We start from the raw sequence: 18,969 nt of genomic DNA on the forward strand, positions 1-18,969 counted from the left end.
ACCTGCTGCTGCCTGGGTTAGTGTGTGTAGGACCCAATCCCGAAGCAAGCCCTTGCACTCCACTGAGGGAAGGCGAGGAACAGGACAGATGATTGGTGCTTGCAGCACAGGACCCAATCCCGAAGCCCCTCCCCGATGCTTCTACAAGGATAGGGAACAGGCATGGGAGAAGGGCAGAGCTGGACAGTGATAGCAGCAGCAGGAAGAGCAAGCAAGGAAAAGCTGAGGGGAGGAACTGTTGGAGAGTTTAACAAGCAAGCCTAATCATTACTCAGAAGTAAGCTTTATTGAGTTCAATGTGGTTTACTCCCAGGTAAATAGGTTTAGGATTGAACTGTAAGAGTGACACAAAGGCTGGAGGGAAGGTAGGAAGGGTTTTGCTGCTTTCTTAATTACATAATGGCTGATCCACTGGTTGACTGTAGATAAGGCAAGCAATTTACTTTGTGCAAAAAAGCTGCATTGCAGGCACAAGAAGAAAAACAAACATCTCTGTAGCCTTATTCTGGGATATAACCTCGCTGTAGCCCCCAATTTTAATTAATTTATATGGTGCCTTGACCATTTCCTGTTCAGAAGTATTGGGAATTGGGAGAAGATCAACAGGAAGATTACAAATTCAATACACACTACATCTGGTTAAATCTACAATACTCAAAGCGTTTGTGTTAGCATACAGGCATATAAAGCACAACAGCAGTATATATACTTTAGTATTTAAACTGTAAGGCTTGCATTATACATTATTTATTTTCCTATCTTAGGCTGCTATCCTGATCCCATTTACCTGAGAGGAAGCTCCACTGAATTCAACAGGACTTACTTCTGGGAAGACACAATTAGGGTTGCACTATTATATATCTTCTTGCAGAAAAAAAACAAATTTGTTCTGCATATGCTCTGATGGAGCACATGGTCTCACTCTGCCAACCTTGTCCCACAAGCCTTGGAAAGCTGTTTAAATAATAAGGTAAAAATATCTCATCCTTTTTTAAAAAAAATAAAGTTTCCAAGACAGAAATTAAATTAAAATGTAAAATGAAATAAAGTGACATTATATATTTTTCCTGTTTTTAAATAGAAAAAAAATATATGCCACCTTTCAGGGTAAACCCCTCCCATGGTGGATCACAAACAGTATATATATTTGCTGAATGCATGGTTACTAGTTTAGCATTCTGAAATGCACCCAGACAGGTGGAGGAAAAATAATTCTAGTCATAGAATTGTAGTCTTTTAAGAGCCTGTGCAGTATTTGGCTCCTACATTTACATTTTATCTATTAATTTGTTCTTTGAAATTATATAGTTTTAATAAGGAAATAAGGCTGTCAATGGCTACTAGCCGTGATGGCCATGCTCTGCCTCCATGGTCAGTTGCTAGGGATCGCAGGTGGAGAGAATGCTACTGCACTAAGATCCTGCTTACAGGATTCCCACAGGCATCTGGTTGGTTACTGTGAGAACAGAATGCTGGACTAGATGGGCCACTGGCCCGATCCGACAGGGCTCCTCTTAGGTTCTTATCCCCTTTTGCATTCCCCCTGGGGTTCACCTCCCCTGCACCAGCTCCAGGTTTTGGGGTGTTCCCAGCAAGTTGCAATCAGTGGGTCTTTTCATCGGCCCAATCGCTCAATATCAGTTGCTCTCTAGATATGCCTCTGAATACCAGTTGCTGGGGAACACGAGAAGGAGAGGGTTATTGCAGTTGTGTCCTGCTTCTAGGCTGCAGGATGCTGAACCAAATGTGCTGTTGGTCTTCTTTATGCCAATTTTTTAGGCCTCTTCTTTATGTTCTTATGGATAATGCTATAATATAAAATATCAAGATATCCCAAAATGAAACAAAATTTAGGTTTTTAAATTTGCCTGTACAAAAATGTTTTTATCTCCAAAAAAGGAAGTGTGATTATCATAGAGAGACCTAAGGGTTAATTTTGGATGTGTGGGAGTATTGCATCCGTTTAGTGGTGAGGAAATGCACTCATCATTTCAAAGGTTCAAAATTTAAAGTGTTCTTTTTTTCCCCTTTGACAACAGGGGTTGCCATATCAGTCAAGATTTGTTTTACTTTAAAGGGGTAGAGCCAAGAGGAAAGAGAAGAGTGGATGGAGCAGGAAAGCACGGGGGCGTGGGGCCCACTGATAGCCTGTGCCCAAGGGCCTCCAGAAACCTGGTGCCAGTCCTAGTGGGGAACCTTTGGCACTCCAGATGTTGCTCAACTACAACTCCCATCACCCCTAGGCTCAGGCCATGCTTGCTGGGGCTGATGGACGTTGTGGTTCAACAACATTTGGAGGACCAAAGGTTCCACAACCCTGGTTTAAAGTGACATATGACCCAGGCCACTGTATTTGTTTTATCTCCTTATTTTTATTATATATTTTAAATCTGGCAACCACCTTAGGGACCCTTTGGGGGCTAAAAGGCAGAGTAGGAATTTTCTAACATAAATAAAATACTAGGTACTATGGTACAAATGGAGAACACTCCCCTCCTCAAACCAACTTGGGGTGATACTGCCTTTGTTTTCTGATTGGAAGAAGAGTGTAGACAAGGCTAGCAAGAGTAAGGTCTGAAAAGAAACACTATAATACAGAAGCCATAGATTCTGGGGAACAAGATTGCAACAGAAGGCATTGACTCTAAGATACCACAACAGGATAAGTTAAGCGTATACAAAAATAATGAAATCATAGACTGAGTTAATTCATTTTACATGAAAGGACTCAAGGTGATATGCAAACATCAGAAAGACAAATTAAAATCTATTTAACCTTCTGAGAAAGAAGGTAAGAAGGTGACATTGGTAATTTTATGAGACACTGTGCTATCCCAAGCCAAATCCCAATGTGCCTCAAAGTGGCAAAATGTCCCAAAACAAAGCTGTGTCTTGTATTGTATCAGAAGAATGGCACATTTGCTTCCATGGGTTGACATTTGCTTGAGAAACTGAATAGGATTATTACCTTTTTTTACCCCAATAGGTTAACATTAGCTAGAGGGGGGAAGCACCCCAAAGGGCAAAAATCAATGGAATTTGTTGGATATTTTTTGCTCCCAGGCACTGTTTGTTTACAGAAATGAAACCTGTAAGTCAGGGGTGGCTAATCCCTGACACCTAATCTGGTTTTCCACTCCAAGCAAATTGTTCTGGCTCCTCAATATTTTTTTAAAACAACAACAATGCAAAGTTTAAACCTCTCTACCTAGATCAATACTGTCCTGGGGATGCAAATCACCACCTTCCTTTGATGGGCATGGAGGGGGTGATCACCTCCTTATTAAGCCGATTTGCATGCATCAACTGAGGGTGTATGTGTCTGGCTGTGCATGTGCGTGCATAAGAGTGTGGGATGACTATAGCCACTGCTGACACATAAACCCCTGAAGGGTTGGCCAAAGACTTATGTGATTGTCAGGTCAAAAAAGATTAGCTAGCTGTTCCTGCTGTAAATAGTAAGTGGCTGAAATTTAGTGATATTGTTTGCTACCATACACCTGACATTATCTAATACTGAAGGATAATGTTATTGATAACCCCGTTTTGGTACATTAAAATGAAGGCTGCAGGCCTATGTATACTTACTTCAGAGTAAGTCATACTGACTAATTAGTAAGACTAACATGGACTAGTGTGACTAAATCACAATGAACTTAATGGGACTTACTTCAGCTTGCCATAGCACTTACAATACTTAGATGTACATAGGATGGCAATCTCTTGTGGTTGTCAGGTTTCTTTCAGCTCAGCAGCACATACTTGCCACCCAGCACCATGAGAGCCTATTTGATTTTTATTCTGCATGATTGCAAAAATACATTTTAAAATGTAATTGCTAAATGCTAGGTGGTCAGAAATGAGAAAAACAAATTCACAGACCCAGATTTTGTGGGAACCTCAATAGCTGAAAACATAAATACGTGTTACTGAAATGAGAAATAATAATTTTCTCTTACAATTCTTAAGCATCTAAGCTGTATTTTGCATGCAAGTGAATAATGAATAATTTGATGACAGAGGGCAGAATTACTCATTGTAATGTACACATAAGGTTCCAAACCCAATGTTGACCTTCTAATGCTTATGCAGGGGCAGAGCAAACCGGAGGTGGTGTTTAACTTCTCCCATTGCTAGATCTCCTCCGCACAAATATCTTCCCCAATCTCTTTTCCCCAGTTAAGAGACTACAAATAAAGCCAACTAGTGCAAAAATGGCCTGTGGGAAGCATATGCAGGACAGAATTAGCAGGCACTGAAAGGGTTAGAACAGCCCCTCTCAATTCCTCCCCCTTTGTTTTACACAGCAAACCAGGGCTTGAGAACATGCTTAAAAGTTTAGACCTCTTGAGCATGAATTTTTTTCATGCCTGCACAAATGTTTCTTGCTCTTCAGTTTCAGCTGCATCTATGATCGCGTATTTTCCCCCCTTGTTACTCAACATTTTGTGTATGCAACAGGGGGGCGATTGCCTATCAAGACATTAAAAGCTTGGATCCTATATTACACTGTAAAAAGTTTTGCTAGTTAAATAATGCTGCTTGTTCAACAAGTCACTGCAAGATAACAGAATACCCACACGAGTTAGGAAGGTGTGTGCACGTGCTAGATTCAACTAAAGAAATATCTGTATGGATTAAAATATATGGGATGCCTTTAAGGAAAGGATAGTTACATCAGTCATTTCCAGTCCCCTTCTTAGTATGGCCTCATCCAGGCCACACCCTTACCCTCTTTGAGTGCTTTTGTCTGGGTGTCTTTGAATTATTTTAATGTCTCGTGCATGTGTGTGTAAAAAACCCTCTGATTTTTCATGGCTGGAATGTAGCCTATTGTACAACGATGAGAGTCACATCTGTTGCCCTGCACACTTTGGCCCTCAGCCCCATCTACCAATGGCATGCAGCCCCCAGCAGACTGCCCACTAGAGAATGTGGCCTCTGGGATGAAAAAAGCCCCCTGTCCCTGAATTAGCAGGTAACCTTTGCCTGCTATTAAAAATTACATAACTGTCTTAAATCTAGCAATCCTACTTTTCCCTTACAAAAAAAATCAAGTTATTACTTTCTGTTTGAGTTCTCTTCAGCTTACCTCTAGCTTCCTCTCACTTCTGTTGGCTTTTCTAGGCACTGTAATTCAAAGACAGACTACTCATGTGCATGCTCATAAATAATTATGCACCAATGCGTAACAGTAAATAGTAAAAGCTTGCAACTTAAATATTCACATTACCTCTTCATCTGCTAAACCTTCCTCCTCCATGGCCACTTCTAGTTTCTTCTGCCTAAATTGGTATGAAACAAAAGTACATCTTATAAAACGAACAACCTGTATTTTACACTACAATCACATCAGTTAGAGGAATTGAAATACAAAATGTTGAGTTTATCTCAGGCTGCCACTGTTGTTCTTCCTCAGTCTTCCCCAACTTGGCACCTGCCAAAGGATGTTGGACTACACCTCCCAGTATCCGTGACCACTGGCCATGCTGGCTGGAGCTGATGGGAGTTTGGGTCCAACATCATCTGGAGGCCATCAGTTTGGGGATGGTTGTACATAGATCCAAGGGATCCCTCACACACTCATTCCTGTGACGGGATCCCTTTTTTATTTCCCTGAGGGGCAGGGAGGTGAACACTGAACCTATAACTACATTGGCAAAATCCCTGAAGTGCACCAGCCTCCTGGTTGCTAATCCAGACACAAGAGAATAGAGGAACACAAGACAACATGAGGAAGGGGAACCTTCTCCCATCTTGCACTCCTCCCCCTTCTTCTTTCTTCACAGTTCCTTGCAAATTGTTGCAAAACATCAACTGACTTTATTTAAAGAAACAATTTGCCATTAAAAATAAAAGGTACACTTCGGTATAGCTCAGCCTCTAGATAAAAAGCAGAGTTTCTTTCAAGACCTCAGTTTTTCCATGGGTTAATTAACAAAGAAGCTAATACACAAATATCAGCTTTGTCAATAGAGGCTTTTGTTGAGTAACAGCTGGAATGGCACAAGAGAATCCTGCCCAAATCTCTTTTGCTATTCATATGGGAGGAAAGAGGTTTAAAGAGCCCTTTGCCTGTCTATGAGCCTGAATTGATGTGTTCAGGCAGAGCCAATTTGGTTGGTCATTCAGATATTGGTCAAGTCAGAAGATGGCCAGTTAAAAGTTATTTGTCAGCCAGAGTTAAAACACATGCAGAGAGAAAACTCTGGAAATGTAGAAGAAATATCCAGTACCTTGTTTCTCTTTCTTCATGCTGTAAAATTAGATTACTATAAAAGTTCTCCAGTGTGAGCTTGGCCACTGTCACTCTCTCCCGGGTGTGGTTGCTCATGGGAAAGGATGTTGGAGTCCCTGCAGTCATTGCCATAGTAACATGTACTGCAACAGAGTGCATAAAATAATAATTACTCAACAGAAGAAAATTCATTTCCCTTCACTAAAAAATAGAAACCCACGATGAGGAACACAGAGTCCCTTACACTATTAACTTCATCCGGACTGCTATAGTGCTGTGGGATGTTCTGCTATTTACCCATCTATAAACATCTGAAGTCAATCAACATGGACTCAGTCACACAGAAAACATTTTTCTTTTTGGGGTACAGAAGATAAAATACTGTTATTTTCAGTCTGTCTACCACATAGTACCAACCTGTACACCACCACCCCAATCCATAAGAGATTGCAGCCATATACACACTTAAGTATTGCAAGTTCAAGGAGGAAGCAAACTGTAACTTCTATTCAGCCTAAGATAGAGAGTATATCTATAAAGGAGTTTCCAGAGTACCTTATTCAATATAGTTATGATATAGTTCTAAAGCCAGGTGCATGGCAAGAATTCCTGCAACACTGGTAAATCCTGAACACCATAACTCTTTGTGTTATGCAGGCAATAGCCCACAGCAACCTTGCAGTTTATTACAGTACACCGTGAGGGGTGGAGACAGTGGACAAGTGTCAGCTAGCATTCTGGTGCACAAGGACTGGAACAAGCATCCACTCTCCCTCTTCTCTGTCCCGGCTCTTGGCCAAAAAGAAAAAAGGCTAATCGTCTTTCATGCTGCTAGACCAGGGATGGGAAACCTTATCTTCCCCCTGCACATGCACACACAGGCCAAGTTTCACACATTAGTGGGGTTACCCACCTGCTAATTATCTGACATACAATGGCATTAGACAACTTACTTTTACTGGCAAAGTTTGAAATTAAATCACGTGGACTGTACAGAGCTTTGAAGCAAATCAGCTGATTGTCAGTAGTTCAAAGTACAAAATAGGCAAGGGTGTAGTCGTCCAGGATCTCAGGGGGTTCTTAGACCCCTTACTTGTTTAGGAGCAGGGTCCCAGCAGGGTTTCTATGTCTCCAGCATCCTGTGAGCCAATCAGCATAAAAGGGGAGAGTGTTAGTAGAAGAGTCTGACATGCTTCCTTGTCCTTTCCTGCTGATTGGAGCCAATCAGTGAAAGGAGGTGAGTCAGCCTGGAGAAGACTCTTTTCAGTAACTAACTTTCCCCTATCATGCTGTTTGGTTCCTAGAGATGTATGTTGTGGAAGAAGGCGCTAACAAGGAACTCATTCTCAATCCAGCAGCAAAAGAAAAAAAATGGAGGGAGAAGATGTTGCTGTGACTATCATGAAGGGACCCTGCACTTTTGAATTCGCCACTACACTACTGAACACAGGGCTCTCTGCAAACCACAGCATGAGGTTTGGGTCCCATGAATACAGCAGTGAGGCATTTTTATTTTTAAATAAAAACTAGGCAACTTTTCCGTACTAAAATAGGCACTCAAAATGCCTCAGAAAAAATTACATCCTTGTATTTAAGCACTATCCTTGCAGGAAGGGTGACAAGGAATTGCATGCAGGTGAGTAAACAGGCTGGCAAAGGACGGATGGGGTGCTCCATCCCTCCTCCACACCCAGACTGCCAGAGAGGGGACAGCTGAGCTCTCCGTCCCTCTGCCATCAGCCACCAGAAGGCTAGCAAAGGTTTTTGGTTTTGCAAACCAGTAATTTTTTCACTTATTTTCAAGAAGAACATTGTAAAAAAAAAAATCATTTACATTTTTGCAACAGCAAAAAATCAGAGCATGATCAAAATCCTTTAAGACCTGAGGGAACCAGTTTTTTGTTTTGTTTTTAAAAACAGGTCTCTGAAAATAATACTTATTATTATTATATCCCACCGTTCCTTGCAATAGGAGCGCAATGGTGTTGTGATATGGAGATTTCACAATAAAGCACCACCACACACAAAAAATGCCTTTTTTCTTGTGGAAAGTTCTCTCTCAGATAGCGACAGTGTCTGCAAAAGAAAGTATCATCTTAATTCACAGGGGAGAGGGATATGAGAGATACCAGGCCTGTTAAGAGATTTAAACAAGGTCAAAGAAAGCATCTGGTTCAAGGCAACGCTCACTGGAATCAACAACCCTTTTTGAGATGACTTATAAGAGTTGTGATTTTTTGCACTCAAAAAGAAGGGAGGATAATGATTGGGAATCAATGTGTATGTATGACTGGGAGCACACATGAACCCATTGTCCCATTACATGCAGACAGTCACAAGACTGGTGTGCATACCAGTGTGACTGAAGGAAAATATGTGTACTACGAGACAAGAGCATTTTTAGCAAATCTTTTTACTAGAGGGTAAACAATGAAAAAAAAGACAAGTCTCTCTTAGCAGCTACAATTAAGTCCACAGTCTCTTGCATATGTGCATGCTTCTTACTTTACCATGAAATTGTGACAGGCATCACAATCTGGTGCCTGAACAAATTGGACAAGGAGACAGCAAAATAATGAGAATCTGAGATGAAGTCGAAGCAGGAATAGGGTAGAACTTTACAAAGAATCTACAGAATTTTAAACTCAAAGGAGACACAAACATTTCAATTCACTCTAATGTAACAATGAGACAATCCATGCACTGCCAGAAACAAAAGATACAAACAAGAAATTAAATAGTTTAATATACACTATTAAGATGCTATGGCCTGGATCCAGAGTAAATTAGTTGAACTTGGTTCAAATTGAAATCAATGGGATTTAAAATCATTACAAAGTTCAACTCTGGATCCAATCAAGTGTAAGTCACCCATGAGCCTAGCAGTTGTGGGACTGGTATACATGCATACAAGAACAACAGAGTATCAATAGTAAAATGTTCTTCAGTTTTGCTATGAATAGAAACATTCTGTCAGCATTTACTTAGTACCAGAATGTTTCCGTGTCACACAGCCATTGCCATCACATATGTTTGAAAATCACAGGTTGTGCTTTCAAAAGCAATGCAATAAGGATTTCTAGTCAAAATTATAGTTTGGGTTTTCCATCTGCTTACTAAATGTCTAGATCCACATTAGCAGGGAAGCAAGTTTCCCTAAGGGTATGAGGACATATATTATGCCAGGAATAAGGGGAAGGCAGTGCTCCTGATAGTATAGCAGCTGATGACTACTATGATGACACCAATTCACAAAAAAGTTAGTATGGCATTGCAAGGGAAACATAACTGTTTAGATCAGGGTGTCAGTCTTTGGGACAATTTTTATTCTACAAACTGAGGCACATTTTTATATCAGAGTTTAAGTGGCAAAATATACACAGAATGATGTCAAATGTGAATGAAGCATATGTTTTTTAAATGCCCAGGTTTTTCTCCAATGAACAACTCTGGAGCAGAAATCCCAGAAGAATTAGGGCCCTCTTCCATGCTTACTGAAAGAGAACCTGGAGACTGAAACATATGTCTCACTGTCAGCCGTTTATTTGTATGCCACCTTTCCACAGCAAACAGTATCCAAAGCGGCTTACAACATTCAAAATACAAAGCATTAGAGTAGGGGAGAGAAGTCACCTTACAGAACAGGAAACAGCTCTTCTTTTCCTTAAAAAAATATGCAAAGGTTTGAGGGATCCGTTTTAGAAAGCATTTGACTCACATTAACTGTTTTTCTCCACAAGCCTGAGGACTGGCAAACTAAAAATCAAAACAGTTGATATTTGTCAAGGTCGCAGCAGCAAAGCCATTAAGACTAAAACCACACTAAAACAACAATCCTCCACACTGCAATATATAATTTCCATCCCACTGATTTTAATATATCTTAAACGAAATTGCCATGAACTCCCCAATTTACATGGAGGAACTATAGTTTTATACTAGCAGGCTTAATAATAAAGAATAGTTTATAAACAGAATTGTTTATCAACCAAAAAATTCCCACAAACCAAATCTAGAACTGAATGCACAGGAAATTCAATAAAATACTTTCTGTAAGAAACTGTACACAGTGACAGAAGATATTTTGATCATTTCCAGCATTTGGCACCCAATGAGTGGATATCGGACTAAATTGCTAACAATGAGGAAAAATAATCTTTTCTGCAGTTACACAAAATGACAGGATTTTGGGGGGCGGGGGGAGAATAACCAAAACCATGAATATTTGTTTCCCAGTGATTCCTATGCTCACTAATGCAGACACCACCAGAAAGAGTACACCCAGATGCTGGGTTTTATTAAGCCTGGAAAGAGCAGATAACAATTCTGGCACTAAACCATCAAGCTATAAATAGGGCAGGTGATTCTAACTCTAAAGAAGGAAAATTACAGAGGAGTTCCCATCTGATGAAATAGTTCAATGTCGTATATTATACTAAGGACTCTCACCCATCACAAACTCACAGTGTTGTTGCTGCGGTTCCCCAGCTAGTTACTAACCATTGCTTATCTGTCTCTGCTGACAGCACTACCACCCTACCCATCCTCTCACTGTAGTGATGTTCTAGGATTGGTAGATGCCACAGTGGCAGTGTGATGCAGTGGTCATATGGTTATCTGATCAGAGACCTGGGTTTAGCTATCTGGCAAGCTCACTGGGTGACCATAAGCAAGTCACGATGTCTCTCTTGAAAAATCACTGAGCAGTTTACAATATTAAAACAATAAAACCCATACATGAATAAAATTACAGATACATAAAACAGTTCATACATACAATAAGCAGCAGAGATACTAATATGCAATATAAGTACCTGATATCAAAAATTCATAAATGTATGGGTTAGTAAACATATCTTTCGTTGGAAGATAAAGGATCTCACCAGAGGCACTTGGAAGATCTACAGGGGTAGGGAGTTCCACAAGCAGGGCATCACAATGGAGAAAGCTCTCACCCGGGGACTTCCGGGAAGGGTTGCTTTGCCTGTGCTGCCTCTGAGACGAGCTCTTGTCTCAGAAGAAGCTTTTTCAGCTTTAAGATCAGTCACAACGTTCTTTTTGACTGGTAAAGATTTTCTCCCGGTCAGGGAGAAACGTAGAGATTAACCATAAAGCCTGTTTTTGTGGGGAGGACTGGATTTCATTTATTTATGAGAGAAGGTTCAAACTGCAATGCCGGATGGACTTTCATCAAGCTCTTGCTGATTACAGCGACACATTTATCTTTTCTTTAAAGAAAAACGGACTTCAACAGGCAGATAAGCATCCTTCTTTCTATTTTCTTTTTTTACTTGGTTTAAATTGGTGTAGCAAAAAAGAGATTTGTCAATGAATCAGCTGTGAAGAACTTCTAGGTGAGTTTATGGCTTTTCTCTTTCACTAACGAAATTAAGGAGGAAAGAAATTGAAAAAGCTTATCTTTGTTTTTATCGCAAAAAGCTGTCCTGGAGGTGCATTCTAAAGATACCAACGGAAGAGGGATTTCTATTTCGAGGAGGGGGGAACAAAAACTTTTTTTTTGGTCTATTTCATTTTGACGAATCTGCTTGTTCACGACGCCACTAATTGTTTTGATGTTGGGAACTAAGTTTGTTTTTGTATTCCTGAATACATAGAGATAAGGCAGGCTGTAATGTCTACACTGATATAAGCAAGCCTGGAACATTAACCCAATTGTGGCTGAAATAATTTTTGTTTCTGTGGTTTTAAGAAAGACAACCAGGAAAGTGATTGAGACCATGGAAGAAATTATGTTTCAGAAAATAATGGCTGAGATTGAGATAACGAAACAAACCCTGAGACAGGGTAGACAGGAGATGAAAATTGAATTTAACAAAATGACGCAGGAGCTTAAAGAAACAATGGATTCTGTGAGAGAGGAGTTTGATGGGACAGGGAAGCTACAAGCCCTGGAGATTGGAACAAATGTGAAATTGGAAAAAGATTTGGAGTTTATGGATGTTAGAAATAAAGTTTACTGTTTGGAATTCAGCGTTGTCTCTGAAGAAATTAATGAAGATTTTGGTGGTAAAGTTATCAATGTCTTGGATAATTTTCTGGACTGGAATGATATGATGGAGCTTGCCATAGAAAAAATCTATGGAGTTGGCTACAGATATGTGACAGTGGAGAAACTCTTAAGAAATGAGCCAGTGCATTTTGTAAAAAAGAAGAACAGAGATATGACTTTGCAGCAATATTTCAGCAACATACTCAGAATTCTTGACTGGAATGATGTGATGGGGCTTGACATAGAAAAAAGTTATGGAATTAACTACAAATATGTGACAGAGCAGAGATGCACCCAGAGCAGAGATGTGACTTTACAACAATATTTCAACAACATATTCAGAATTGATGGCAAGGACATATTTGTGATGGGGGAAATTCCCATCAGACTCTTGTTATATGACTATGGCTATGACAGTAAGATCATCATGGGATACTGATAATGGATGAATGGATACTGAAACCACTGGATTTAACAGGACTATTGAAGATGGAAGATGGAATTAATATTGATAATGGAAGAATGGTTGTGGAAATTATTGGACTTGGCAGATTTGACGAGTTGGATTAATTGATATGTTTGCTTGGACTATGGCTATGACAAGATTATTATGGGATACTAATAACGGAAGAATGGCTACTGAAATTATTGGACTTAATAGGATTATTGAAGATGGAAGATGGAATTAATATAGATAATGGAAGAATGGCTATTGAAATTATTGGGCCTAACAGATTTGAATTAGATGGACTAAGCGATATGTTTATTTGGAGAAAAATTGAAAGATATATCTCTCAAGGAATTTAAACCTCTCTTGGACTTTTTGTGGAAAGAATAAAATAATGTTTATGAGATTTGATGATTAATTAAGATAACTACTGGAGGAAAGTGATTTTATAATATAATTTTAGAGATAGGATTGTTATATATTGTAGACCTATAACTGATCTGCGACAAATCGGCAGTCAACATTTTATTTTATTGTTTAATTGTTTTTGTTTTGTTTTGTTTCTTGTCTTTGAAAATTTGAATAAAAATTAATGATAAAAAAAAAGAGAAAGCTCTCACCCAACTACTACATACAGGTGAACGTCTATTGACAGCACCACAAGCAGGGCTTCACTTGCAGATCTCAAAGCCTGGATCAGCAGATACTGGAAGAGGTGCTCCTTCAAGTATTTGCCCCCTTCCCAAAATCATTTAAGGCTTTATTATCAAATATTAACACCTTGAACTGAGCCTGGAAGTATTTTGCCAATAAGTAACGATCACGGACAATTGTTGTGATGTAGCTCCAACTTACTGTGTCATTCAATATTCAGGCCACAGCATTTTGTGCCAGCTGCAGCTTCTGAAGTTACCATCAAGGGTAGCCACATGTAGAGTGCATTACAGTAATTCAACAGTGAGGTTACCAATGGATCACCACTACCAAGCTGTCCCGGTCAAGGAGGTGGAAATGAGCCTCCTGTATCAATGCTGGATCAAGGAGTACTCCCAAACTGCACACCAGTTTCTTCAAGGGGAGTGCAATCCAATCAAGAACTGGCCAGTTACCCATTAGACACAGAAACTGCTCACCTATGTGATATAAATGGAAGGAATACATAAATCACTGACCATGTCTTTGCACAGCAGCTACATCTGTGACTCTGACTTCTGGCCGGAACACGGAGAAGAGCAGCTGTGATGTTTCCCTGACTCTCCACAACAGACCAACCAAAGATCTGATTCAGCAAACTGTGAGGGCCCATAAATTGATGACTATCTGCATAAGGTAGAGGCCTAGGTTCTCTTTCTTGCATCTCTAGCAGTGGTACTAGCAAAGAACAAATGCTGAGATGCTCAAGAACCACTGACTATCCACTTGTCTGATCCAATACAAGCAAGGTCATGAGTACTAAAAAACCCTGAAATTCTGCATCCAGGTGAGACAAATTCTGTACCAAAAACAGTTGTATTCTGTGATGTGTGTGAATTATGCAAATTGTTTCCCTTTTTTTACTTAATTTATATTGAAATTATACTATTTATTCTGACTTTGCTGGTCATGTAGGACACCAAAGCCACTTCTGAAAAAAAATTGTTCTGCAATTCCTTGGAGAGTTCCCATTCACTTTCAAATACAGCTAACTTTGCAACTATTAATGGCAAAAACCTGCCTTCTCAAAACTGAACATTGAGCTTCTCAGGAAATTGAACTTCACATTGGAAGTACATTGTGCTTTTTTGATGCTCCATGAGGGGATGCAACATATTTACATCATCACTGTATATAGAATACCTCCTCACACCAGATCCAAACCATTAAACAATAACAACTTAATGTCTCATAAATCTGATGTCCAAAATAAAAATAGCAGTAGGGAAAACACTGCACAGCTCCCATTCTTTCCTTCAAACTGTATCAGCTAGCCACAACGTTATACCATAACATAAGCAACAGATGTTGGATAATATTGCCAGCATAGTCCCTATTCAGAATGTCATCTGAACACTGTTTCCTTACTCCACCCTAAAGCCTTAACTGTTTTGAAAAGAGGCCACCCATGTTTCCTGGAAGTGCCCATAAAGAAGTCATTATTCCACTTCAAGATCATGCCATTTACATAATGGAATCATTCTATTCCGGGCACAAGACATACAAGACTGCTGAAATGTTAAAAAGGCCATTTAACCAGCTAATATTATTTGGCTACAGATCTTCTAGCAGAGTGCCAAACAGCCCTAAATCCCTGACAAAACTTGCTTGTTAGAAAAACTGAAATGACGTTTAATTCTGACTCAAGACAAATCTGTTCTACATTTTATATAAGGGGAGAAAGTGTCACCACTTACTGCCATTCATCCTAAAACTGAAGTTACCTAGAGTAAACCAACTTCTGAAGTCACATCAATGGTAGATTATATCAACCGTTTCTGAACATTTCCAAGTCAAAACTTGCCATCATCTTAAAATTTAGTTTGTTGTTATGTGCCTTCACGTTGATTACGACTTATGGCGACTATCAATCAGCGATTTCCAAGAGCATCTGTCGTGAACCACCCTGTTCAGATCTTGTAAGTTCAGGTCTGTGGCTTCATTTATGGAATCAATCCATCTCTTGTTTGGCCTTCCTCTTTTTCTACTCCTATCTGTTTTCCCCAGCATTATTGTCTTTTCTAGGGAATCATGTCTTCTCATTATGAGTCCAAACTATGATAACCTCAGTTTCATCATTTTAGCTTCTAGTGATAGTTCTGGTTTAATTTGTTCTAATACCCAATTATTTGTCTTTTTCGCAGTCCATGGTATGCGCAAAGCTCTCCTCCAACACCATTTTTCAAAGGAGTTGATTTTTCTCTTATCTGCTTTTTTCACTGTCCAACTTTCACATCCATACATAGAGATTAGGAATACCATGGTCTGAATGATCCTGACTTTGGTGTTCAGTGATACATCTTTGCATTTGAAAACTGTAGCTACTCTATACAAATTCTTTGTTCATCAATCTGATAAGATATTAGTCATTATAAAAAATGAAATAAGCTATGTAATAGTGCACATAAATAACAAAGAATATTTTATATTTTGGAAACATTTCCAAAGTGAAATAGTTTTTCATTCAGCTCTGGATTCGATCTCTTCCACTATGGAGATGAATACTGAAGTTGGGAAAAGCAATGATAAGAGAATGGCCACAAGGAACAATGACAGTATTTATGAAGCATTTTAAAAAAACTTTATACATACATAGTCTCAGAAATAGATTACAATAGCTCTTAATGTAAACAGGTTTTACCTTCAGATTGCAAGGAGGGGTTGCGGAGTGGAGAGAGAGGAAAGGATGAAAGAATAGCAAATTGCACAAGGCCACCTAGTAAGCTAGGCTGCGCTCTATGCAAATAGCTAACCCTATGAGGGGGGTGGATTTAGAAAAATGAAGTGTAGGCTGCAAAATAATGGTAGGACACAATGCAGGCTAGTTAGCAACACCAAAGGATGGATGTGAGGATCAGAGACCTTAAGAGGGATAAACTCCATGCTTTCTAAAAGGGGGTCAACACCGTGACAAATACTAGAGACAAGTGGTTCCCCAACCTTTTTCCCCATGGGCCACTTAAAAATTGCTGAGGGTCTTGGCGGATCTTTCTGCCTGTGGTAGCAATTGTAATGTGCTGTGCCAGATGCTCTATGATTTTAAATTGAATTTTTACAGACATACAACGGACCACCTGAATGAAGCATGTGGACCACTGGTGGTCTGGGGACAGCTGCTATAGTTAATTATGTTCTATCCTCTCTCATTTATACTCCACTATAAAAGATGGGGAGAGGGGAAGAGACAATTCGAGATGGATCAATGTGAATGTCATTCAAATCTTAAATCCAGGGATAACTAATTCACAAACCCTTTGTGGATCTATGCTATGGATCCTAAAAACAAGAATCTTTTTTTGCATATCCCCCACCTGGGTGTTATGAAATATATATTTTCCCCACTAGCTGTTTAAATAAAAATACCCTCATTTTAATGCTACACTCTAGGGGTATTTCTTCTTGTTGGCACAGGTGTCAATTACGCACAGCTTTCACTGACAGATCTACGCTAGGGATGGGCAACTTGTGGTTCTCCAGATGTTGTTGGATTACAACACCCATCACTGCTGACCGTTGCTTATGCTGTCTGAGGCCAATGGGAGTTGGAAGTCCAACATCATCTTTAGAGCTGGGCTCCTGCTGGGAGGAAGGGCGGGATATAAATCAAATAATAAATAAATAATAAATAGAGCCACAGACTGCCCACTTTCCCATGTAAGCCTTTATAGGAGAAGGAATGTTTTAGGTTTCTTTGCCCATCCATCGCTTTTCCATTATCTCAGCCAGTGTGCAATTTCAGAGATTTGGTTCTCACAGAGTACGCCTCTATTGTGGGGTGGGGAGGAGAATTAGATGTGAAGATTTGATGTTTAAACCCCAAAACAGATCTTGCAACCAGTCTAGAGATATGAACACTCAAAGAGGAAAACAAAAAATCTCCCTGCCCCTTCTAATTTCTACATATATTCAGCATACAAAAAAGCATTCCTACAAAGGAATGTAAAATTTTAATATTTTCTCTTATAGGTTAAAATGTTCCCATTCTGTTAGCATTATTACAATGCTTTTCAAGTCATTAACCCAGGAATTCTGTTTGCCTGGTTCTAGGTAATAGGTCATTCCATTCACCCATGTTGCCTTGAATCACTAATCTACAGAGTAACATATACTCGGAAAAGGGATCAATAGCTCTGTGTAGTTCAGGGTCTTGCAGCCCTATGTACAATACTGCAAGAAGTCATGGTTTATAAACTTTAAGGGGGATTAGGAGTGTTTTGTATAGCAGTAAAGCGAAGAAATTTAAACAGTGCACGTACACCCAACTCCAGGGCTTGGCTTGTTGTGTTAACAATACATTTTAATACCATATGATTATTAGGGTAAGCTCTTTTCATATTATCTAAAATTTACCTGGGCCAAGCTCCCTCAGACATAGGAGCAGCATTGAGGGCAGACTCCGGGATGGTGGGTGGGGAAGAGAATACAGGAAGGTGAAATTATCTTTGCCAGGAAGATTTGCAATTTCTATAGTCCTATTTAGTTACAAACAAACATATACACATATTTTAAGAGTTATATAAATAAATCAGCACACAGTTTTGTTTAAGAAAAATCTAAAGTACACAACGGAGAGTATAAATTAAGTCAATTACCAACTTGTATCAATATTGCTTCTGAAAAAATGTCAATTATATTTAAACAGCTATGTAACACAGGCAATTTAGAATTTTTCCAAAGTGCCCCAACCATATTTTAGGAGCTTGCATCAAATTCTGTGGTTGAAAGGTAATTAAAGTATTAGTGTACTAACACCAAATTTCCAGTGCTTATGGTCCAGTTCACATAACAGCCAACTGCTCTTTAATGAGGACATGTCATGTGCTAGTCTACACTGCAATGCTCCTCTCACTCTCTTTTTCCTACATGGACAAGGAAATAAGCCAGAGGCTGACATACCATTACATTCACACCAGCTCAGTGAGAGAGAAGAGAAGGCATAGGTGGCAACTAAAAATAATGACTGGCTAGCCAAAAAGGTTTGTGAGAAATCCCTGCTTATGAGATTTCTTTGCACTTTAATACCAAATAAATTGCTTTCTAATCTACTTTAGATTAGGGGGGAAAAAGAAAACCAAGAACAACCACAATGATCTTTTATGTATCTCTCTCGATATGAACCTGGGCCCGTACACTACGTTCCACATCGAAGGCCCTCCTCCGAGTTCCGACTCATAGGGAAGCTCGGAGGATGATAACAAGAACTAGGGCCTTCTCAGTGGTGGCCCCCGAAGTGTGGAATAGTCTTCCAAATGAGGTGTGCTTGGCGCCAACGTTGTTATCTTTTTGGCGCCAAGTTAAAACCTTCCTCTTTTCTCAGGTATTTTAGTCTATTTTAGTCTTTTAAATATGTTTAACTGATTTTAGATTTGTGGATGCCTACATACATGTTCCTTGCACCGAATTATTGGATTTTATTGTGTATATTTATATTCCTCTGTTGTACACCGCCCAGAGAGCTATGCTAGTCGGGCGGTATAGAAATTCAACAAATAAAAAAATAAAAAAATAAATGTACTTGCATTTGCTATCTTTTAAATGAAAACTGTGAAACAAAAAAATCAAAATGTGACAAATCAGTGA

The 18,969-nt window shown here is 39.4% G+C and overlaps 1 protein-coding gene across 2 annotated transcripts in view; it reads right to left on the bottom strand.

Moving 5' to 3' along the window:
- The window catches only part of STK38L (serine/threonine kinase 38 like), a 60,079-nt gene that overhangs the window by 24,415 nt on the left and 16,695 nt on the right, over window positions 1-18,969 (bottom strand). Inside the window, exons 2-4 of one of the 2 annotated variants that reach the window (XM_061582202.1) lie at window positions 7,192-7,377; window positions 6,237-6,381; window positions 5,234-5,285 (exon numbers count right to left, since the gene is read on the bottom strand). In XM_061582202.1, coding sequence (XP_061438186.1) covers window positions 5,234-5,285; window positions 6,237-6,370 — 186 coding nt within the window. In that variant the 5' untranslated portion in view covers window positions 6,371-6,381; window positions 7,192-7,377. The remainder of the gene's footprint in view (window positions 1-5,233; window positions 5,286-6,236; window positions 6,382-7,191; window positions 7,378-18,969) is intronic. The other variant, XM_061582201.1, reaches the window with a different exon arrangement.

This window comes from Rhineura floridana, chromosome 8 (assembly GCF_030035675.1).
Source record: "Rhineura floridana isolate rRhiFlo1 chromosome 8, rRhiFlo1.hap2, whole genome shotgun sequence".
Classification (NCBI taxonomy): domain Eukaryota; kingdom Metazoa; phylum Chordata; class Lepidosauria; order Squamata; family Rhineuridae; genus Rhineura; species Rhineura floridana.